This window comes from Pongo abelii, chromosome 4 (assembly GCF_028885655.2).
Source record: "Pongo abelii isolate AG06213 chromosome 4, NHGRI_mPonAbe1-v2.0_pri, whole genome shotgun sequence".
In the NCBI taxonomy this organism is placed as follows: domain Eukaryota; kingdom Metazoa; phylum Chordata; class Mammalia; order Primates; family Hominidae; genus Pongo; species Pongo abelii.
In genome coordinates this window covers 181,034,503-181,059,067 of record NC_071989.2, presented here as the reverse complement: position 1 = coordinate 181,059,067, position 24,565 = coordinate 181,034,503, and the positions used below count along the sequence as shown (strand labels likewise).

Sequence of the window (24,565 nt, the reverse complement as noted above, 5' to 3'; positions counted from 1 at the left end):
AGGACACCCTCTGCGCCGACCACTACCAGCATCGCAGGCTTCTTTAGCTGGCTTTCCCAGTGGAAAACCATGCTTGGTGTTTGCACACTGTTCAAGGGATATTTTCGAACAAAGCACCGAGGAAGGGGCGAAAACACCTCAACACAGCCGTTCTCTGGGGTTGGAGCTATTGAAGTGTGACATTCGCGAAGACTCAACTTGTTTATGACACAGGGTCCAAATAATAAGCCTTGCAGACTGCCCGCCCCCCAGCACTCTCCTTAGATTCAGGTAAAAGCATGTTATAACCGTCTATAGGACAAACAGGCAACAGTAGCAGTGAAGTGACTCAAGCAGCCGGGATCGAGAATGAAGGTGCTCAAAGAAGACTTTAGTTTGATCTGTATGTAGTGCGCTTATCTTTTTTGAAACTAGGAAATTAAAAATTAGAATAAAGTTTTTATTTAATATGCAAATACATCTGCAAACCCATCATGAAACATAAGATAAATCAGTGCCAAAGGAGCTCTTTCTCCCAGCCCTCTAATCCTGGCAGGTTTGTGGATCGCGGACGGGGAGCCCCTGGAAAGGACCGCGCCAGGAAGCCGGGCCCTGCAGGGACTGGCCGAGGCTGCCCGTCGCACACTAGGAGGCAGCACCGCGCCGAGGAACCCGCAGCAGACGGGCAGCCAGCGTGTGTGCCCCGGGCGAGTGCCCTCGCCTGTCGGCGTCCCCGTCGGAAAAGTGGGGGCGAGGGCAGCCTAGCGCGATAGCTGCGGGAGGATTAAATGAACGAGTGCAGGTTCACCTTCTGGGCGCTGACAACGATCTGTGGGCTCTCGCGAAATGCCAAGTCGCCGTCCCGCTTGCTCCCACAAAAGTTTTGGGAGCCACGCGGCGAGGCAGGCGGGCTCCTGAGTCCATGAGCGGTCCCACCGAGCGGTCCCCGAAGCTTCCCCAAAGCCCAGCCCGCGGCTCGTGGAGCGTGGTGTGCGGGGACTACAGTTTCCAGAGTGCCCTGCGGCGACGGGCGGAGCCGGGGAGCGCCCGCAGCCAATTAGGGGGTCCCGGGGCTCTGCCGGGGAGCGGCAGGTGGAGCCGGGCCGGTGGGCGGGAGCGGGGACAGTCCCCCGGAACGGGTCCGAGGCTCTCGCAGGCAGGGCTGGGCCGGGCAGGGGCTGCGAGGCCGGCACAAGGGAGGCGGCCCCGGGGACCGGACAGGGCGGGGGCGGGGACGCCGCCGCCTGCGCGGTTCCGGGTGCTCCCGGCGCGGCGCTGCCCAGGGCACACTTGACCGAGGTCGGGCTGCGGGGAAGGGCGGGTCTGGGGAGAACCCCGAAAGACGCGGCGTCCTCCAACTCCTCCTCCTTCTCCTCGCTGCCGCCGAAGCCACATCCCGAGCCCGAGCCCGAGCCGGCGCCACCGCGCCCCCGGCCATGGCTTTTGCCAATTTCCGCCGCATCCTGCGCCTGTCTACCTTCGAGAAGAGAAAGTCCCGCGAATATGAGCATGTCCGCCGCGACCTGGACCCCAACGAGGTGTGGGAGATCGTGGGCGAGCTGGGCGACGGCGCCTTCGGCAAGGTTTACAAGGTGAGGGCGCTGAGGTGGGTGGCCGGACGCGCGTCGAGGGGCTCCGGAAGGAAGGGATGCCTGCCCCTGACCCGGCCAGCCTGGCTCCGGCTCCGAGGGCTGCCCGGCCCTGAATTCGGGGTCCCTGGCCCTCATCCCGATGACTCTTGTTTTTTGGGGGGAACATCACTCGGCCCGGCCGAGTCCCTGCGCTCTGGGCGCCCCCTCCGGGCACGGTTACCGCCCCTACCCTAGCCCTGTTTCGGAGCACTTCCTGTGTGTCCCGCACTGCGCTCGGCGCCGCACGGGGAGACAAAGGGGCGTTGACAGGACCTCAGCATCCGAGAGGGCCACTCGAGGGACCCTCCAGGGACGTTCCGTAAAACGGCGATACGGGCACACTTTTTTTTTTTTTAAAGAGACCACACAGATGCTGTGGGAATATCGAGGCAATGTGGACCGAGAAACTCGGCTGCGCTTGGACGGGTTGGGAGCTAGGGACACATCTGAAGATGAGCCAGAGATAGGGAAGTGGGGTGAGCGAGGGAGGGGTGGCCCATGGACTGAGAGGTGGGGCTTGGAAAGGTGGGTTGGGGCTGGGCAGAGGGGGAGGTCAGGATCTGGTGAATGCTGAGCCTGGGGGAACAGATTTGATTCCGTCAGTCTGAGTCACAGCTGGGGAGTCTCCCAGCCTGCAGTCACCTCTCCCCTAGAGGAAGACGCGGCAGAGAGCTTTTGTGGAGTGGGTGGGGCAGAGCCGATTGAGTCTAGAGAAGTGTGGCAGCAGGGCGTTGGTTTCTGCTCTTGGGAGCTAATTCTGAGGTGGTGAACTAGTTGTTTTAGGGAGCCAGCACCTACAGCTTGACTCCCGCCTTTCCCCTAAGAAAATTTTTACTGGGAGACTCCCACTTGTTAAATTGGTGTATATCTCCAGGAGAGCACCTCTCTTCTAAGCCACTATCCTCCTCCTTGGGGCTCCTGTAGCCTGTAGGCCACTCTGACCCTAGGATTGCCGTTCTATGAGGCTGGACCACAGAGAAGCCTTCTCCAGCCTTCTCTGACTTGAAAGTGGTCTATCGCCTTAGTTACCGAAGTAGTTCCTAGATGACCGGTGTTATAATAGCATCATTTGGGAGCTTGTTAGAAGTGAACAATCTCAGGCCCAGCCCCGACCTGCTGAATTAGAGTCTACGTTTTAATAAGATCCCAGGTGATTCCTAAGCAAATAGGTTTGAGAAGTACTGCCCTAGAGGCTTGGAGTGGTGGCAGTTTTTCTTTTTTCTTTTCTTTTTTTTTTGAGACAGGATTTCCCTCTGTTGCTCAGTCCTGGAGTGCAGTGGCGCAATCTCGGCTCACTGCAACCTCTGCCTCCTGGGCTCAAGCAATTCTCCTGCCTCAGCCTTCGGAGTAGCTAGTTCTACAGGTGCACACCACAGCCCGGCTAATTTTTGTATTTTTTGTAGAGTTGGGGTTTCACCATGTTGCCCAGGCTTGTCATGAACTCCTGAGCTCATGAAGTCAGCTCGTTTCAGCCTCCCAAAGTGTTGAGATTACAGGGGTGAGCCACCCTGCCTGACCTGGAGCGGTGGCAATTTTGAGACCAACCAGGCCCACTCAGTGCCTTTTTTTATTTTTATTTTTTGGGAGACGGAGTCTCACTCTGTTGCCCAAGCTGGAGTGCGGTGGTTTGATCTCGGCCCTCACTGCAACCTCCACTTCCTGGGTTCAAGCAATTCTCCTACCTCAGCCTCCCAAGTAGCTGGGATTGCAGGCACCCACCACCACGTCTGGCTAATTTTTGTATTTTTAGTAGAGACAGGGTTTCACCATGTTGTCTAAGCTGGTCTCGAACTCCTGACCTCAGTTGATCCACCCACCTCGGCCTCCCAAAGTGTTGGGATTATAGGCGTGAGCCACTGTGCCTGGCCTGGTGCCTCTTTTGTTTCCTTGCCACCTCCCCTCTGAGCCCACACTTCCTGTTATGGGGTGGGGAGAGGTCTTGTGATCCGAGAGGCAGTGCTTTTGGACTGCCCCGACTTGCTGTCCTCCTTTGCCTGAGGGCCTTGCCCATATTTGAGGGCAGCTAGCTCACCCTCTCCTCAGTACATCTTTTCTTTACTCTCCTCAGAGCTGCATCTTCTTCCTAGTGGCACCAGAGAATGATCCTCAGCCTTGCAGCTCTCTCTGGACACTGCCAGTGTCCTTGACTGCCTTAGACACAGCCTGCTCCTGCAGCTGTGCTCTGACTACTGTGAGGGCAGCTGGACCCCTGTGGTCAGCTCACCACAGGACCCACTTTCTCCAGAAGGTTCAGTTGGTGTTTTTAGCGTATGCTAAACATATGGGTTTTTTGGGCTGGGCGTGGTCGCTCACGCCTGTAATCCTAACACTTTGGGAGGCTGAAGCAGGCAGATCATGAGGTCAGGAAATTGTGAGCATACTGGCCAACATGGTGAAACCCCGTCTCTACTAAAAATACAGAAATTAGCCGGGCATGGTGATGCGTGCCTGCAATCCCAGCTTCTCAGGAGGTTGAGGCAAGAGAAACGTTTGAACCAGGGAGGCAGAGGGTGCAGTGAGCTGAGATAGCGCCACTGCACTGCCTGGCGATAGAGCGAGACTCCGTCTCAAAAACAAAACAAAACAAATGTATGGGTTTTTTTTTTCTCCGTTAGGGGCTTTCAGTTGCATTCTTGTCCCCTTCCCCGCGATGTATCCTGGCTTCATAGGGTTCATCTTCCTTTAAACTTAAATGCAGAACTTTGCTTTTATGCTGGTAAGATTTCCCCTTGTCATTTTCAGTTGTGTTTCCTCCTGCTTTAGTCCCTTAAGACTCCCCTGCTGCTCTGAAAGTTTCATACAAAGGAGCTCATCCGATTCACACTCTATACTGTGTCCTCTTGGTTCTCCAAGCATGTGGAAAGTCAGTTTTTAAAAAAGTGACTCCAGGGTCAGGCGCTGTGGCTCACGCCTGTAATCCTAGCACTTCAGGAGGCCGAGGTGGGCGGATCACTTGAGGTTAGGAGTTTGAGACCAGCTGGGGCAACATGGTGAAACCCCACCTCTGCTAAAAATAAAAAAATAAAAAATTAGCCGGGTGTGGTGGCACATGCCCTATAATCCCAGCTACTTGGGAGGCTGAGGCAGGAGAATTGCTTGAACCCCTTGAGGCGGAGGTTGCAGTGAGCTGAGATCGTGCCACTGCACTCGAGCCTGGGGGACAGAAGGAGACTCTGTCTCAAAAACAACAACAACAGCAAAAACAAAAAGTGACTTTAATTCTCAGAGTTGTGAGCTGGCTCCACCACAGCACTCTCCGCCTACCTCTGAATCCACCATTTTCTCTTAATTAAGGGTGAGCCAGACCAAGAGAGCTGTGTGATTGCTGATAGACCTGAACAATCTATTCTATTATTTATTTGGCCTTAGCATCTACCTCTCTGACCTAAGCCAACCCCATATGCCCCGGTGCCCAGAGAAGAGAAGGGAATAGAACCCAGGGCTCTGGGCTTCAGTTGAACCCTTTTTCCTTAGTCACCAGCTAAGGAAGACCCATCCTGGATCAGAGATCCCGATCACCCAGGCTGCCTACTTGAGAGGTGCTGTTTACTCACCCCTCCTGCTTGAAGTCAAAGCAGGTATTGCTTTTACTAAAGACCCCTCTAATCAAGGACCACGACTCCTGCCCACTTGATTGTTCCCTGGCCTGGTCACTGAAGTAACCCAAACCAAAAATTCCATCTTGATGTTATGGCTGGAACCAGAGATTCCATTTTGACACGGCACCTGAGAAAGCAATTGGCAGGGAGCTGAGGAGGGACTGCCAGTAGCACTGTTTTTCTTCTGACAGCCTAAGTGTTGAAGGCTTCCTGAGGTCTTTCTGGGCCTTGGAAGTCTGAATTTGTCAACAGTGTCAGGAGAGGACTCTGACTCCAGATTTCCTGATGAGTCTTCACATTAGCAGTCTCCGAGATATCAAACCTCTTTTTTTCCTCCTCTCCCTGATAAGCCTTAATCTGTCTGCCTCAGGGGAAAAAGAGGAGGATAGGATTGATTTTGTGCAAAGTCAAGCTCATTCTCACTGAGTGCCTGTGTGAATGCAAATTGGTTTCAAAAGAAAACCAGTCCTAGTTAATTACTAGAATACAAAGTAGACTGTAATCCCAGCACTTTGGGAGGCCGAGGCTGGTGGATCACTTGACGTCAGGAGTTCAAGACCAGCCTGGCCAACATGGTAAAACCCCATTTCCACTAAAAATACAAAAAATTAGCTGGGCATGGTGGCGCATGCCTGTAAGCCTGTAATCCCAGCTACTCAGGAGGCCCAGGCAGGAGAATTGCTTGAACCTGGGAGGCAGAGGTTGCAGAGAGCAGAGATTGTGCACTCCAGCCTGGACAACAGAGTAACACTCTGTCTCAAAAAAAAAAAAAAAAAAAAAGTAAAGTTTATAAGCTATATGCTTTCAAAATTCTTATCACTGAAAATAATCTTAATTTTGAAGAGGAGGGAGAAAGGGGAAAAGGTGATAGGCTGAGTGGGAAAAGCTGACTTTAGCTGGGTGTGCTTGCTGTCATAGCAGCAGGCAACACAGGTACTCATGCACACAATGTGGACAGGGAACATGGAGAAATGAAAGGAGTTGGGTTGCAGGCTGAGATGATTTTTCTGCTTCTTTTTGTTTGTTTTTAGAGATAGTGTCTTACTCTGTCGCAAGGACTGGAATGCAGTGGCACCATCATTGCTCACTTCAGCCTCGAACTCCTGGGCTCAAGGGATCCTACTGTCTCAGCCTCCAGAGTAGCTGGGACTACAGGCACACACCACCACACCTGGCTAATTTTTAAGTTTTTTGTAGACATGGGGTCTCGCTATATTGTCCAGGTTGATTTGGAACTCCTAGACTCAAGTGATCCTCCTGCCTCAGCCATCCAAAGTGCTGGGATTATAGGTATGAGCCACTGAGCCTGGTATCCTTCTTAAACATTGCTTCGCCAGCCTGAGCAACATGACAAAACCCCATCTCCACCAAAAATACAAAAAATTGGCCGGGCGCAGTGGCTCACACCTGTAATCTCAGCACTTTGGGAGGCTGAGTTGGGTGGATCACCTGAGGTCAGGAGTTCAAGACCAGCCTGGACAACATGGTGAAACCAAATCTCTACTGAAAATACAAAAATTAGCCAGGCATGGTGGTGGGCGCCTGTAATCCCAGCTACTCCGGAGGCTGAGGCAGGAGAATTGCTTGAAATTGGAAGGTGGAGGTTGCAATGAGCCGAGGTCATGCCACTGCAAACCAGCCTGGGTGAAAGAGGGAAACTCCGTCCCAAAAAAAAAAAAAAAATTAGCTGGGCGTGGTGACATGCGCCTGTGGTCCCAGCTACTCAGGAGGCTGAGGTGGGAGGATCGCTTGAGCCTGGGAGGCAAAGGTTGTGGTAAGCCTCTGCACTCCAGCTTGGGCAACAGAATGAGACCCTGAGACCCTGTCTCAAAACAAAACAAAACAAAAAGTAGAAAATTGCTTTGGTTTTGATTTTTTGTTGTTTTTAAGCTTTTTTTTTTTTTTTTTTTCGAGACAGAGTCTAGCTCTGTCACCCAGGCTGGAGTGCAGTGGTACGATCTCAGCTCACTGCAACCTCCGCTTTCCAGGTTCAAGCAATTCTCCTGCCTCAGCCTCTCAAGTAGCTGGGATTACAGGTGCGCACCACCACACCCGACGAATTTTTGTATTTTTAGTAGAGGCGGGGTTTTACCATGCTGGCCAGGCTAGTCTCGAACTCCTGACCTTGTGATCCACCCGCCTCAGCCTCCCAAAGTGCTGGGATTACAGGCGTGAGCCACCGAGCCCGGCCTTTTTAAACTTTTAAAAGATTTATTATTTTGCAAAATTGGGAGTTTACCAAACAAATAGCAACAATTAAAAAGAATAAAATTACCCTAGGTTCCATCAATGTCTGTTGACATTTTGATGTATTTCCTTCTAGACTTTTGATGTTGTGGTGAATTTTTTTTTCCTGCTTGGTTCCAATCATATGTATCTGTAGTGTTTTATTTCTTTTTTTTCTTTTAGACAGAGTCTTGTTCTGTCACCCAGGCTGGAGTGCAATGGCGCGATCTTGGCTCACTGCAACCTCCACCTCCCGAGGTGGGAGGATCACCTGAGGTCAGGAGTTCGAGACCAGCCTGGCCAACATGGCAAAACCTCCTCTCTACTAAAAATATAAAAATTAGCCTGGCATGGTGGTGGGCGCCTGTAATCCCAGCTACTCAGGGAGGGTGAGGCAGGAGAATCGCTTGAACCTGGGAGGTGGAGGTTGCAGTGAGCCGAGATTGTATCACTGTTCTCCAGCCTGAGTGACAGAGCGAGACTCTGTCTCAAAAAAAAAAAAAAAATTTAAAATAGATTAAGTAATCTTATGCCAGGCACCATGCTAGACGCTTTACTTAATACGTAATAGAAGACAATTATGCCTTCGTAAAAATCACAGAGCTATGCAAAATCATGCTGTAAAAACTAGAGGCCTTATGGGAGGAATGGGGTTGAGGGCACAGCACTTAAAAACTTCATCAGTGGCATCTTTTAAAAAAAGTTCAGAATCTAGAAACCAGTGGTACAGTTTTACGCAAATTACATGGAGAAGAAATACACACATGCTGCGGTAAGTAGGCATTTTACCTGAAAAAAGATGCACCACATGGGTGGATGTGGGTGCTGTGAAGGCAGCAGCGTAGGGCGCTGTGGAAGGAGGTGTGTGTGCAATCTGATGGCAGATGCACATGGGTGTGGCTCAGAGGTGGTTGATGGATGTCAGAGGTGTGTGCCTGTGTGTTTTGTGCATTCCTTCAACACCTGAGTCAGCTGAGTGCAGTTTTCTGCATTCATCTGCGGTGTTCACTTGCTGTTTCTATATGTAACCAAACACGACCTTAGCATGATAGCAGAATCACTCTCTGGTATGTTGATGGTGTTGGAGCAAAGTTGGCAGGTTCAAAATAACGGTTCTCACAGAGCCGACTGTATCTTGATGAACAGCTTTGTAGAGTTCTTGCTATATTTTATTTTATTTTATTTTATTTTAGGCAGAGTCTCACTCTGTCGCCCAGGCTGGAGTGCAGTGGTGCAATCTCAGCTCACTGAAACCTCTGCTTCCTGGGTTCAAGTGATTCTCCTGCCTCAGCCTCCCGAGTAGCTGGGATTACAGGTGTGCGCCACCACGCCAGGCTAATGTTTTTTGTTGTTGTTGTTGTATTTTTAGTAGAGACGGGGTTTCACCATGTTGGCCAGGCTGGTCTTGAACTCCTGATCTCAAGTGATCCGCCTGCCTCGGCCTCCCAAAGTGCTGGGATTACAGGCGTGAGCCACTGTACCCGGCCATTGCTGTATTTTAATTTACTTTTTAGGCTAGACTTCCTTTTTTGAGACGAAGTCTTGCTCTGTCGCCCAGGCTGGAGTGCAGTGGCATGAACTCGGCTCACTGCAACCTCCGCCTCCCAGGTTCAAGTGATTCTCCTGCCTTGGCCTCCCAAGTAGCTGGGATTACAGGTGCCCGCCACCACGCCCAGCTAATTTTTGTATTTTTTAGTAGAGACGAGATTTTGCCATGTTGGCCAGGCTGGTCTTGAACTCCTGACTTCTGGTGATCTGTCCGCCTCGGCCTCCCAAACTGCTGGGATTACAGGCGTGAGCCACCAAGCCCGGCCTAGGCTGGACTTTCAAAGGGAATTACTAGGTCAAAGCATATGCCTATTTGAGGGCATAAAATGAGATAAATTAATACAGGTCCCCTTTGTCTCTTGCTATTGCTGAGAGCCAATTCCCAAGTCCTCTTAGACCCCTCAAGTGCACAGGGGGCCTTGGCAGCTGCTGCTCAGAGCTTAGGTGCCTCTGCTGTGTGCTGGCTTTAGGAGTGATGTGACATTCTGCCCTCCCTGCCTGGTTGAGAGGAAGCTCAGATTAAGTGAAGTAGGAGCCCTCCCAGGCCGTCTTGCCTGTCCCTGAGCCAGAGTCTTCTTTCACCTCCTCTCCTGCCTACTAGTTTGAAAGCTTGGGTTTCCACTTCCTCTGGGGATGGGGAAGGTCTCAGTCCTCCCCTCCTCCTCCGGAAAGAGATCTGGCCCCAGGCAGTAACCTTGTTTCCGCTCAGCCAAGTATTTTTAAACCCAAGTCCATGCTATTGTGAGTGGGTTTCTGACTCGTGACTCAGCCCTCATCCAAGGGGGTCTGAACTTCCCGTGGATGACGCCCTTCAAGGGGGCCCGGCTTCTGCGTGGGGCCCTGCCCACAGCCCTGTGGGTCTGATTGCGCACTGGCCGTTCTGGGAATTTTTTTTGGCTGATGCGAAAGCAAGCTGCGGGGGAAGGGATCAAAACAAACAGATGGACCCGCCCTCCACCTAGGACTCTCCCGTGGCCTGGCCTCCCGAGGTTACCTAGATTAGGGGGGACTCTCCAGAGGCTGTTACCCCATAGCCCCGAGAACAGCCTTGGGTGGTCACTCTCAGGCCCTCTGCTGCTGAGGGTAGTGGAACAGGGTGGTGGTGAAGGGAAGAGATTTGGGGCTCAGTAGGATCTCGGTCCTAGTCCTGGCCCTATCTGAACCCCAAATAGGTGACCACCTCCTCCTCTGAACCTGAGTCTTGTGTCTGCAAAATGGAGTTGGCCACAGGGCTGAGAGGAGTTGAGGAGGTGATGTGTTTAGCATCTGATTCTCACCCAGGAAGGGCTCAGAAAATGACGATGAGGTGTTATGATTGATGCTCTTGGTGTCAGATGGAGAAGCTCCTGACCCATCACTATGACTTTAGATACAAGGCAGGAACACCTCAGTGTTTATAGCATAGCCCTCATACCAGCGCTTCCTCACCTGGCACTACTGGCATTTCGGGCGGGGTCGTTCTTTGTTATGGAGCTGTCCTGTGCATTATAGGGTGTTCCACAGGATCCCTGGCTTCAACCCACTGGATGCCAGAACGCCTCCTTGCAGTTGTGGCAACCAAAAGTGTCCCCAGACGTTGCCACATGCTCCATGGGGGAGGGAGGCATAATGGCTCCAGCTGAGAACCACTGTCTTGTGCAGATGAGCGTTCCTTTATTCAGCCCAGCAGACTGTATTTGTTGACCTCCTCTGTCAGGTCTCTGGGTGTGCAATGAAAGAGTTGGGCCTTTCAGTCAGAGAAGCCAGGGTTTGCATCCTGGCTGTGCCATTTAGCCACTGTGTCCTTTCAGGCAAGTGGCTTGTCTCAGCCTCCCTCAGCTTCCCCATGAGTACAGTGGGGCTGACTATACCTGCGGGAGCTATTGTGAGAATTGCCTGAGTAGCTCACACAGCGGGTATCCAGTTAGCCACAGTAGGTGCTCAGGATAAGAAGGCCGCCTCCCCTGCTGCTTCCAGTGTGTCGTGGGGGAGGAGACTGGCAGGTGCTGCCTGAGATGAGAGTTGTACAGGGACAAACAGGCAGCCAGCCGAGAGCGGGGAAGCTTCCACCTGGTACGGCAGGCAGGATGGTGATAAGGTGGAGGGAAGGAAGTCCAGGCCAGAGAGAGGCCGGCCCATGAGAGGCCCGAGGTGGCTGACTGCTGGCCGTTGGGCTCGATGTGGGGGCCTGATGTGGCCTGAGGATGGGGCCACACGGTGTGGCCCCCACGGGGCTTGAACCAAATTTGACTTGATTGCCAGTATTTTTAAATGAAGAGATTTCACAGAAAATCCCAGATTTCTGTCTTCTCTGTAAGTATCAGATAATTTGATCCTGGGCTGGGCGCGGTGGCTCACACCTGTAATCCTAGCACTTTGGGAGGCCAAGGCGGGTGAATCACCTGAGGTCAGGAGTTCGAGACCAGCCTGGCCAACGTGATGAAACTTCGTCTCTACTAAAAATACAAAAATTAGCTGGGTGTGGTGGCTCATGCCTGTAGTCCCAGCTACTTGGGAGGCTGAGGCAGGAGAATCACCTGAAACCTGGGAGGCAGGGGTTGCAGTGAGCTGAGAAAGTGGCATTGCACTCCAGCCTGGGCAACAGAGCAAGACTCTGTCTCAACAAAACAAAACAAAACAAAAACAGATAAGTTGGTCCCTTCTGCGTCTGGGCTAATGATGCTGTCCAAGGGAGTGTTACACAGGCTATATGGGCAATGGCAGGTTTCCTAGTCACCTCGTTCAAACCAGAGGAAAAATAGGGAAATGAATTTTAATGGTATATTTATCACTTCAGCATATAATACATGCAGAATTAAAGCAATGTGTTATATTCTTTTTCATGCGAAGTCTTTGAAATCGGTGGGTGTTGCACTTATGGCACATCTCCATCTGCACCGGCCACATGTCAGGTGCTCGATAGTGACATGTGGCTAGTGACTGCCATGTTGGGCACGACAGATCTGGCCTCTACTGTTGCCTCCTCAAACCCAATGGTCATTGGATTTGGGAAGCGGGCATGGGCCAGGGCCGGGCCAGATCTGCAATAGCATTTGGGGGCGTGGCTCATTCGGGCTGCCATAACAAAATACCATAGGCTGGGTGGCTTGCAAACAATAAACATTGTATTTCTCATAGTTTGGAGGCTGGGAAGTCCAAGATCAAGGCCCCCACAGAGTTGGTGTCTAACGCGGGCCTGCTCTGCTTCATAGATGGTGCCTTCTCGCTGTGACCTCACATAGTGGGAGGGACAGAAGGACAGCTAGCCTTCTAGGGTCTTTTTTTTTTTTAAGACAGAGTCTTACTCCTTCATCCAGGCTGGAGTGCAGTGGCATGATCTCGGCTCACTGCAACCTCCGCCTCCTGGGTTCAAGTGATTCTTGTGCCTCAGCCTCCAGAGTAGCTGGGATCACAGGCGTGCACCACCACATCTGGCTAATTTTTATATTTTTAGTAGAGATGATGTTTTACCATGTTGGCCAGTCTGGTCTCAAACTCCTGGCTTCAAGTGATCCACCAGCCTCGGCCTCCCAAAGTGCTGGGATTACAGGCGTGAGCCACTGCACCGGCCTCTGGGGTCTGTTTTACAAGAACACTAATCTCATTAAGACCTAGTCATTTCCCAAAAGGCTCATTTCCCTCCTTCTCATGCTATCACCTTGGAGGTTGGGATTTCAACATAAGAATTTTGTAGGGACACAGATACTCGGACTATAGCAGGGACCAAGTCAAGAGAGCTTTGAATGCTAAGCTGATGAATTTAGACTTGGCAGTTTTGATCTCAAAAAATGTCCTGGCTGCCTTAAGTCCCCCAGGGCCTGACCGGGTCAGCCCATGTAACATTAGAGAGGGACTCTCTTTTGCCATGACCAGAGAGGCGACACAATTGCAGGGTGCCAGAGCCAGGATTCCTGGCTGCCCAAGACTAAGGTGGTCCATGCTGCATGGAGGCTGAGCCAGAGTGGCCGACCCTGGTGACCAAACCAGGTGGGTGTGGGAGGGAAGGCCAGAGCTGTAGTTGGAACCCAAATCAGAGCTGAGGGAGTGAGGTGACAGGTGAGAGGTGACCAGCCTGAGAAGGAGATGCTTGTGAGACGGGAGGCATGGAAGAGTCAGGGCATCTTAGGAGATGGAAAGAGAGCAGAGAGGATGAGACAGGAAGGCAAGCTTGTGTCTGCTGGGGATCAGAGGTTATCTGGGAACCTGGAGGAATTCCTGCAGTTCAAGCCTGGCTCTACCTCTTGCAGGTTGTGTGATGCTGAGGAATTTACTTATCTCTGCCTCAGTTTCTTAAGCTCTGAAATGGTGATGGTAATGGTACAATCACATAGGGCTGTTGGAAGATGAAATGCGACAACCCACAGAAACCACTTAGTCGAGGACACTGGAGGAAGTCACGTGTTAGCTCTAGATTGTTTATTGAGCACCTACTGGTGCCAGGCCCTGTGGGTTCCAAAGTGAACAAGATAGATGAGTAGGGAGTTGACTTTTGCTCGGTTCCTACATGTCCATCATTTATTCTTCTCTTATCCCCATGAAAGGTAGGGGGATATCCTCACTCCACACCTGATGAAGCAGAGGCCCAGAGAGGTACAGTGACTTACTCAGGGTCACATAGCTTTTTTATGGCAGGGCTGGGACTTGCATCCAGATCTTTCTGGCCAGGAGCCTGTCTCTTTTCTCTTCCATAGCACAGAGAGAAAGACAAACGGGCTTGTTGGGCAGTCCACGGTCGCTTCAGTGCGGTGTCTACTCTTGGCCTTGTGGTTTCTGTGCCCAGGAACGTCACCCTTCTTTGCAAGCCTGCCTCAGCTGGATGGCGATGGATGGTGGCTTCTCATGCAGAGGAAGTGGTGAGGGGTGCAGGCAGGACTAGCACAGGAAGTGGCCGGGGAAAAGGGCGGGTGTCAGGGCGGGGAAGCTGAGTGCTCCTGGGGCCCCTCCTGGCACCGTGGTGGGTGGGGCTGCTGGGACCGCAGCAGCCTGCAGTGCAGGGTGTCTCTGGGTCTTGTCAGCAGAGCAGGGAGGGCGGGTGCTGAAAGGCTTCCTTGTCCCTTCTCCCTCTCTCCACCACACTCACCTTCCACTTCACTCTTTCTCTTCCCCTTTCTCTCTGCTTCCCCTGTGATGCATTTTTTCCCTTCTCCCATAGCTTACCGACGTTTTCATACTAACAGACTATACCAGGGCTGGCACAGTGGGTCACATCTGTAATCCTGGCACTTTGGGTGGCTGGGAGTTCACGACCAGCCTAGGAAATATAGGAAGACTCCATCTCTTCCAAAAAATTTAAAAAAATAGCCAAGCGTGGTGGCACCAACTGTAGTCCTAGCTGCTCTAGAGGCTGAGGCAGGAGGATCACTTGAGGCCGGGAGTTCAAGGCTGCAGCGAGCTGTGATCACACCACTGCACTCCAGTCTGGGTGACAGAGCAAGACCCTGACTGAAAAACAGGTTGTCTGAAAACAACAATAACAAGGAAAAACAGGCTATACCAGAGCCCGAATTAGACACCTAAGACTTGGGGAGAGGGATGGGGACGAGGAGGGACTTCACCGATGCACTGGTGACTGAAGAGTTAACTCCAGCCAGCCTGGGTTAGGTGGTGCAGGGTGGTGGAGGCCAGTGGGCCTCTGGGAGGAGCTGAGGGAAGCGCAGCTCCTTTCTGCTTCCGGACCATTGTGCTGGCGGGTCCCCTGCCTGCCACTCTACCTGTGACTCTCTACAGCTGGCTCCTCCTCATTCTCCGGGTCTCAACTCAGATTCCCGCCTCAGAGAGGCCTGTCCCAACCACCCCTCCGTGACCGTGGTGACAGCTGCCTGTAGATTTCCTTCAGGGCTGTTGTTACAAGCTGGGATTCTCTTGTGTTTCTCCTTCTTTATTTTCTGTCCCCTCCAGCAGATGTGAAGTCCCTGAGGACAAGGAGTGATCTTTGTGTCTCCAGCATTTGGAACAGGGCCCGCGGAGGGTAGATGTTCAGTTCGTACCTGCTGAGCCGCAGGCGTGCGGTGGCTCGCTCATACCTGTAATCCCAGCACTTTGGGAGGCCAAGGCGGGTGGATCACCTGAGGTCAAGAGTTCGAGACCAGCCTGGCCAACATGGTGAAACCCCATCTCTACTAAAAATACAAAAATTGGCTGGGTGCGATGGTGCATGCCTGTAATCCCAGCTACTCAGGAGGCTGAGGCAGGAGAATAGCTTGAACTCGAAAGGCGGGGGTTGCAGTGAGCTGAGATTGCGCCACTGCACTCCAGCCTGGTCAACAAGAGTGAAACTCCATCTCAAAAAAAATTAAACAACAACTACAAAAAATACCTGCTGAGCATTGAAAGGATGAGTGAGTGAATGCCGGGCCTCGCTTATTCCCTCTCCCTGGACAGGCCCCTCGTTGTGGTTATGATGTGGCTATACTCAGGAGGCTGCATTGTGGTTATGATGTGGCGCTGGAATCAGTTCTGAGCTTCCTCCTAGCTTCCCTGCCTGTTTGCTGTGTGACTTTGGGCAAGTCACCTCACCCCTCTGATCCTCAGCATCTTGAGCTGTGACATCTAAATCAAAACAGCACTTTGCCCTGCCCGAGTTTGTGAAGATTGATGCTTGTGGCCAGCCCTTACTGTCCTGCCTCACACAGAAGATGTAAATGTGGCTGTTGTTACTGTGATTGTTATCATTTCTGTGGGGTGACTTAAGCTGATCTGCCCCTTCCTGGGGCTTGACAGAGGCAGATTGCCTTGAGGCCCTGAACTCCTCCCTTGCCTGTTAAACTGCAATGTACTTCTGGGTGGAGGGATGTGAAGAGTTCTGGGATCAGCCTAAGTTTGTTGCTCTCTCTGTTATGAAGATAAAATAAGCCTGCATCCCAGCCTGGAAACAGCACAGGGCCACTGGGGGGTCTGGTGGGATGAGTGTAAGGTCTCAGCTCTGTGCCTGCCCCAGGGTGAGTTGTAGCTGAGGGCACCAGAAGTGGAGCATTCGTGCCCTGGAGAAAGAAGCTAATGCTGATGCCTGGCTTCCCTTCACTCTCCTTCCTGGAAAGCTCCACACAGTCTTGTCTGGGAACCCAGGCCCAATGCTTGGCCCTGTGAGGCGGTTGCCACTGTCAGAGCCAGCATTCTCATCCTGAGGCAATGACCCTTGTCAGAGCTGGCGAGCCTCCCTGGTCAGCCCTGAGATTCTTTCTACCCTTGCTTTGTGTCTTAGAGGGCCCTGATACCTGAGCTCCCTCTCAAGACCCCTTCTTTTTGGGGGCCCTCACTGCCCTCCCCACAACCGCCACTTTGAGGTGACGGAAACCCATCTTTGAGCGGGGGAGAGGTGACTGGGGCGCCTCTGTTAATGAGGAAACTGGAGCTCCAGACACTGGTGCCGGCCTGTGGTCTGGCTGCAGGACCATCTACGGTGGCTAGTAGAGGACCCCTGAAGACCCTAGCCCACCCCCACGCGGGTCTCCTCGCCGCAGAGGCTTCTTTTTTTTTTTTTTTTTTTTGTGGCAGAGTCTTGCTCTGTCGCCCAGGCTGAGGTGCAGTGATGCGATCTTGACTCACTGCAACCTCTGCTTCCTGGGTTCAAGCGATTCTCCTGCCTCAGGCTCCCGGGTAGCTGGAATTACAGGCAGGTGCTACCACACCCAGCTAATTTTTATATTTTTAGTAGAGATGGGGTTTCACCATATTGGCCAGGCTGGTCTTGAACTCCTGACCTCAAATGATCCACCCGCCTCAGCCTCCCAAAGTGCTAGGATTACAGGCATGAGCCACTGCACCCGGCCGCCTCAGAGGCTTTTGACCTGGGGATGCCGTTCATCTTACAAGTCGCAGCTCAGCAGTTGGCCTTGCTGTGTAACCCTGGGCAGGTGATGTCACCCCTCTGAACCTTGGTTTTCTTTTCTGCAAAATAGGGACAATAGTGCCTCTCACAGTGGGACATAGACATCTTTACACCTGCACCGTCATGAGGCCAGTGCCAAGGACACACAGCCAGATGTGGCAGAACTGACCCAAGCCCAGCGTCACATCTGAATTATATCTAGTGTTGGTGGAATACAGGGGTATAGCTTGGTCCTGCCATTTGGAGAGCATTTGAGAACATGTAAATCAAGGCCTACACTTTTGGATGCAGCACCACGTGACCACTGTGGCGTGGCTCCATGATAGGGAGCTGCTCAAATAGACGAGGGTCCCGTCACTCAGTGGAACATTCTGCCACCCTTGGAGATGACGTTGGGGAAGAATGTTTTGTGCTCTGAAGGGCTGTGCTTGCCATACCGTTTTTTTTTTTTTTGAGTGGGAGTTTTACTCTTGTCGCCCAGGCTGGAGCGCAGTGGTGCCATCTCAGCTCACTGCAACCTCCACCGCCCGGGTTCAAGCGATTCTCCTGCCTCAGCCTCCCGAGTAGCTGGGACTATAGGTGCGTGCCACCACGCCTGGCTAATTTTGTATTTTTGTAGAGACAGGGTTTCACCATGTTGGTCAGGCTGGTCTCAAACTCCTGACCTCAGGTGATCCACCCGCCCCTCCTCCCAAAGTGCTGGGATTACAGGGGGATTACAGGTGTGAGCCACTGTGCCCAGCCATGCCATACTGTTAAGTGAAAGTAAGAAGGACCAGTGTATACAGTTGAATCCCAATTTTGTAAAGTATGGAAGAATCTATTTGTGGCCAGAGAGACTGTCATGTGTGAGTATTTATAGACTTTCACTCTGGACCCGGCCTAGCCTATTCTGTTCTGTTCTGTTCTATTCTATTCTATTCTATTCTATTCTATTCTATTCTATTCTATTCTATTCTATTCTATTCTATTCTATTCATTTTATTTTAAGACAAGAGTCTCAGTCTGTCGCTCAGGTTGGAGTGCAGTGATGCGATCTTGGCTTACTGCAACCTCTGCCTCACGGATCCAAGTGATTCTCCTGCCTCAGCTTCCTCAGGTAGCTGGGACTACAGGGGTGCACCACCACGCCAGGCTAATTTTTATATTTTTAGTAGAGACGGAGTTTCACTCTGTTGGCCAGACTGGTTTTGAATTTCTGACCTCAGGTGATCCACCTGTCTCGGCCTCCCAAAGTGCTAGGATTACACGTTTGAGCCACCACGCCCAGCCAAGGACCCAGCCTCTTCTAAGCGCCTTTCACATATGAACTCATTAAATGCTCACGACAGCTTCTGGAGGAGGAGCTGTTACATCTTCATTATGTAAAGGTATAAAAGGCTGGGAAGTGAGGACAAAGAAGTCCCCTCAGGGGCACACAGCTGGGAAGTGTTAGAGCTGGGATTGGGAAACAGTTCAAGAACATCCCACCGCAGAATACCAAAGGCGAGTCCCTTGGATTATGAAAGGTTTTGATTTTCTTCTTTGTACCATTATATTTTTAAGATTGTCTTTAATGCACAGATGTTACTTTAGCACCACAAGGACTGTTGATGGAATAAACAGGCCGACCTTAACCTCTCTGAGGTTTGATACTGTCTCTAAAACAGAGTTCATGAATGGACACCACCCCCAAGGTGTTGGTGAAGATTAAATGAGTGTCTTAAACACATGCAGGCAGGGGGCATAGGTGGCCCTCCATAAAGTGCTTCCTTCCTCACCTCCTCCTCTTCTGTGGACCCTGGAGTCCTCTCCCCTCTGCAACTCCACATTGAGTCTCACTGTCCTCCTCTGGGTAGAGAGGAGCCTGGGAAAGGTGGGAGCGGTCCCCTGCAAGGAGGCAGAGCCCATGGGCACCTTTCACGCCTCCTTTATCAGTGATATGTGGGTTGGATTCCCCTTTGTTTTTGGAGAGCTGAGATCTGAGGGCTCCCACATCCCCAGCCAAGTTGGACAGGTTGCTCCAGTTTTCAGCCAAGGCCAAGACTTGGTATCTTTGGGCCAATCCCGTTTGGGTTTCCGTTTTTTATTTGCTGGTTCACAAGAACTTTTGCAGCTCAACATTTCCCTGAGCTGTGCCAGGGTGGCTGGCCAGGCTTCTCCTCCCTGAGGGAGACAGTGTTCAAGGCACGTCTTTGGAAGCCGTGTCACTCTGCTTTTGGGTGTCATGATCTTTGCCATCCTTAAGTGTTACTTGTTCTGAAACTTGGCCATCTCATTTGTCGTTGAGCTGAAACTTGGCATGGTGATGATTGATTGGGAAGTGGTTTCTCTCTGCTTGGCAGGACTCAGCTGTGTACATCCTGGCCCAGTCGAAGGCTTTGGCTCCTGCAAGGTAAAGAGGTGCCATCTTTCAAAACTGGAGAACAGCCAGAGATTCAGGAATAGAAATACGTTATGGAGAAAGTCGACTTCTTATCACTTTCCTTTCATCTCTTATGTGGAGGACCTCATTTCTCCCTGTTTGCAGGGAGGCACAAACACCGATTCTGTTCATTCATTCATTAGTCATTTAAGAATACATACTGAGTGTCTGCCATAACCAGATAGACTAATAGATACATTGGTGAACAAACTAAAGATGTTTTTAGGCTTTCAAAAACAAAAAATACACAGTTCCAAGAGAGAACAGTAACAACCAATAGTCAGCTGGCTAACTCATAGGGATTTATTAATTTTCCCATGCGTCACTGAAATTGTCTATGTCTTCATCAGGAAACAAAGGCCTGGTGTCCTGGCTTCCGCAAGCACACTTAGCTAGTAAGTAGTAGAGTTGGGACTTGAGCCTAGGTCCTGTGCTGTTTCCACAAATTGCTCGATAGAAATTTGCTCATTTCTAAGTTTGCCAAGATGGGGACATCGGAGGGAGCGGGGTCGATTCCTGTAACAATAACTTTATTGGCTACAGGATTGAAGGAAGGAGAGAGGCTGATGTTCATAGAACCCAGCAAGGGTGGGCTCAAGTGCCTTTTGGAAAGAAGGGAAGATGATAATTGTCTACTCCCTGGACATACTTGTCATTCCTTTATCCCTCTCATACCCACCTAGTCTCATGCACACCCATTCATGCCCCTGTCAACTCACTCTCCCATCCATCTGTCCATCCACCCACCCTCCCATTCTTCTGCCCATCCATCCATTCACCCAGCCTCTCATCCATTCGCCATCCCACTTAACTCACTTTCCCATCCATTCCTCCAGCCCCTACCTCCCATCCATTCAGTCCTCCATCTGCTTGTCTGCCCACCCATCTTCCCGTTCACTCCCACTCCTACTGTTCCATCTACCCACTGGCTCTTCTGTGCCAGGCTCTCTAGGGTAGACTGAGAGGAGTCACGTGGGCTGAGCCTTTCAGAGATCACAGCCAGGTCAGAGAATCTGTGATGCGAATGCCCAGGGGACAGGGCAGTCTGCGATGAAAGCCTTAATAAGGTGCAAAGAGATTCTAGGCGGGGAGGTAGGCTGGGGTTCTGGGGAAGATGCCATGGGCTAGGCTGGGGTTGAGTTAGATTTTGCTGGCTGATTAAACGCAGGTAGGGAGGAGGTGTTCTCTGTGGAGGAGGGAGCATGAAGAGGGCCGGGAGGTAGGGAGCAGGCACGGGGCTGAATGAGAGGGAGTGGCGGGACCCTGGGGAAGTGGGCAGGGGCAGGTCATGCGGGTGTGAGTGCTGGACTAGGGAGCTCCAGCATTAGCTTGTCAGCAGCAAGGAGCCCTTGAGGGTTCACCCTGAGTGTTTCTGGTTGAAGGCCACGGAGGGAAAGATGGGAAGGAGGGCTGGCACACTGAGCAGCTGGGCGGGAGACCCCTGGCATGACAACTTTGGTGGGCTGCTGAAGGCACAGAGCACTGGGCGGAGAGCCAGAGCTGAGCTCCAGGCCTGCCAGTGCCTCCTAGCTATGTGACCTGGGACAAGTCAGTTTCACTGCCTGGGCCTCCCTTTTCTCTTCAATAAGAGGAGATGGTGGTACCTCTGTGTACTTCATGGGCCTGTGCTGGAGGAAGGCGGGCTGCTCATTGCCCTGCAGCAAGAGACCATAAGAGGGTTTGGCAGGCCCTTTTCATCCTGAGCCCGCAAGAACCTGGGCCTCCCAAGGCCCAGGCCCGTGGTGCATAAGGCTCACGTCCTCTGCTGACTCACGCCTGCCAGCCAGGGGCCTTAGTGGGCTCTAAACTCAAGCCCACATCAGCTGGCCACCCCGGCTCTGTGTCTGCTGTCCTCAGATCACCCCCTTTGGCTTTATGTTGGGCCCTTTTCCTGCACATAGTCAGTTCTGCTGTGACCGTGGTTTTCTCTGGGGCCAGATTTTCTCTCTCCTTAATAGAGTCGCAGCCCTTCCTGCGATTGACCGCCTTCATCACCATGCAAAGATTAACTGTGTTCAGGCAGGCACAGCACAGCTGTACATTGTGTGACACCCGGACCAAGCCCTGCTTTGGTTCCGGTGGCCTGAACCATATTTGATACATGCCTGGCATGGCCGTCCAGAATAAAGACAGGGAAATAGGAACCCTGAGCCCTGACTGCCCCGTTCTTTGGCTCTGACCCACACCCAGGCTTTTCATCTGACAGGTCAGCTGGGAGCCTTCCCTCACACCTGCCACTCAGCCAGGTTGCTAGGAGACTTCCGTAGCAAATGATCATTGGGTGGGGTTCCTCTGCTGATTCCTTGCACATGTCCCCTTTTGCTTCCTAGAAAAAGAAACCCATGTTTCTGAGGCTGGGTCTGGGACAGTGGAGTGAGTTTTAGATGCTCCTTTACCTCCAAAGAGGCATTTTCTGCCAGAGAGGGCTGGGGCTGAACTTTCTACAGTGAAGGAAGTGTTCTGTATGTACCTGCTCTGTTCAGTACAGTAGCCACAGTGTGGTAGCACGTGAAATGTGGCTAATGCAACTGAGGAACTAAATTTTTGTTTCATATCTATTAATTTAAATAGCCACGTGTGGCTAGTAGCTACTGTATCAAACAATGCAGCTCATGTGGGTTCCGAAAGGACGAGGGTGTCTGTCTCTGGAACGTTTAAGGCAAGGTCAGATGAAGTGGTCTCTTTCTATGTGGGAGGCTTCTTTGCACCAGCCCCAGTCTGCCCTTGCTGGGACCCCTGTGGATAATTGCCACATGTCACTGGGTGAAAATTGTCTTTATAAAGCGCTTGACTTCATTATGCTGTGTTTTAGCTTGTCCCTGTCCGTAGGCACATGCAGTTTTCCCAAAGGAAAATTGTAGCCTAGTTATAATTTCATTATCCTATTTTGTTATTTACTATTATGGCTTAAGGATTTTTTCTCATTACTGTATTATCTTCTTGTTTATCATTTAAGGGTTGCTTAGTATCCCATTAAGTTAATTTAACCATTGTCTTTAGGTGATTTCACCTTTTTTCCATTATTATGGACTAATATAAACTGACCATGATCCTAGTACATTTCTTTTGTTGCCTTTTTTTTTTTTTTTGAGATAGAGTCTCGCTCTGTGCCCAGGCTGGAGTGCAGTGGCACGATCTCAGCTCACCACAACCTCTGCCGCCCAGGTTCAAGCGATTCCCCTGCCAGCCTCCCGAGTAGCTGGGACTACAGGTGCACGCCATCATGCCCAGCCAATTTTTGTATTTTTAGTAGAGATGGGGTTTCACTATATTGGTCAGCCTGGCCTCAAACTTCTGACCTTGTGATCCACCCGCCTCAGCCCCTCAAAGTGCTGGGATTACAGGCATGAGCCACCGTGCCTGGCCTGTTGTCTTTTTAAAAGTATTTTCTGGCCTTAAATTCTCAGGAATGAGGGATAATAGGCTGAAAAGGTATTTTCATGGCTTTTAAAACCTATTGTCAATTGTTGTCTTTGAAAGATTGAATCAGTTTCTATTCTTGTCAGTAATGGGTTCACCCATTTTACTACATTGTCTCCAGCCTGGGTTGTCACAATTGCATGTTTTTGTTAATTTATTAAGTGTAAAATGATCCTTTCCACTTTTTTGGAGGAAGATTCTTTTGGCAGAAGAATTCCATAGTTTCTGTTGGCCTGTGTCTTACACGTTTTCCATGTAGGTCTCCAAATCCTAGATTATCAGTCAGCCCGTTGGCGAGGTCTCAGTGAATGTCACCTTATAGATTATGATGGGCTTGGGAATGAAGGTGGCCCTTGATACACACATGTCGTGTGGTGAGGCACTCCTCTAGATATCTGTTCCTTGCTGGAACACCCCCAGAGAGAGGGAACTCATCTCCTTCTTGGTGGCAAATGGCAGGAATCCAAAAGGGAGTTTATTGGCTCATGTAACTGAGAAGTCTATGGGTAGAGTCCACCTTCAGGTACAGCTGTCTCCAGGTGTTCCACAGAGCCAGTAGCACTCCATTTGTGAGCCCTGCTTCTGCCATCTTGGCCTCACCCTCCAGCAGCCACTCTGAAGGAGTGGCAAGATGGGCTACAAGACCCTCCAGCCTTTCAGCCTTTCATTCTACCGATTTAGCAGTGCCAGAGAAAGAAAAAGCTGCTTTCCTGATAACTTCAGCAAAAATGCAAACAACTGGCCAAGCGCGATGGCTCACGCCTGTAATCCCAGTGCTTTGGGAGGCCGAGGCGGGCGGATCACTTGAGGTCGGGAGTTTGAGACCAGCCTGACCAACATGGAGAAACCCCGTCGCCACTAAAAATATAAAAACAGCTGGGCGTGGTGGCGCATGCCTGTAATCCCAGCTACTCGGGAGGCTGAGGCAGGAGAATCACTTGAATCCAGGAGGTGGAGGTTGCAGTGAGCCGAGATCGCACCATTGCACTCCAGCCTGGGCAACAAAGAGCGAAACTCCGTCTCAAAAAAAAAAAAAAAAAAAGCAAACAACCAAAAACAAATTTAAAGAGCCACCCAGGCACGACCCTGTTGGCCTGCCTTGGGACCATGCCCAGGCATCTCTGAACCAATGACTGTGACAAGTTTCATTTTCAGGTGCCCTTGGTTGAGTCCTCTTTTTAGCTGGGCCTGGGGTATGCCCCTGGCCCAGGGTGAGGTCAACCCACTATGAATCCCTTGGACTCAGAGCGAGGGAGAGGCAGCATCCAAAGGCAACTAGAGTTTTGAATCCACAAGGGGGAATGGATGCTGGCCAAGTCCCCCACTGCTCCCCAGCTCCAGGGTCAATTTCCCAGCAGCTCCGGTGGCTCCCAGGCCTGAGGTTAGGGGTGCCCCCAGGAACAGGCCCCCTAGGCTCTTTGCTCTTGTGTTCTCATTTACTCTTCTTGAGGCACACCTGTGTCACAGATGAGACAAGTGTCACAGATGGGACCCTGGTCTCTGCATTCGCCTTGGTGGACTCAGTTTCCTCATCTGCAGAGCGGGGTTGGGGAGCTGGAGTTAAGGAGGGGTGGCTAATGTTTTCTCACCTTCCTGAGGTCTGTGATATCAGCTATTTCCCGGGAGGTGGCGGGAGCAACACACTGATCAGTGGGCAGCCGGGAGGGAAGGGGAGGGCCTGGGGGTGGGTCCCCTGCTGGCCTTTGTGCAGCTGACTCTCAGGAAGCCCCCAGCCCCTGACTGGGCTGGCTGGGCCCCTTGGGTGAAGCAGTGCCCCCGGCTGGGAGGGTTGTCCCCACCTCCTCCAGGCTGGGCCCCTTGCGGGCACAAGGAGGAGGATTGTTCCCACAGAGGTGCTTGGGCCAGAAAACACAAGTGGCCACTGTGTATCTGCTCTCAAGGGTGTGGGCTGAGGCGTTAGTCACTGCCGGCCAGCAGTGGAAAGCTGGGC

General features: G+C 51.7%; 1 protein-coding gene across 1 annotated transcript in view; it reads left to right on the top strand.

Annotated features, from left to right (window-relative positions):
• The first annotated feature begins 434 nt into the window (after positions 1 to 434).
• Positions 435 to 24,565, top strand: part of STK10 (serine/threonine kinase 10) — a 143,942-nt gene continuing 119,811 nt past the window's right edge. Inside the window, exon 1 of the mRNA XM_002816190.6 lies at positions 435 to 1,571. Coding sequence (XP_002816236.3) covers positions 1,416 to 1,571 — 156 coding nt within the window. The 5' untranslated portion in view covers positions 435 to 1,415. The remainder of the gene's footprint in view (positions 1,572 to 24,565) is intronic.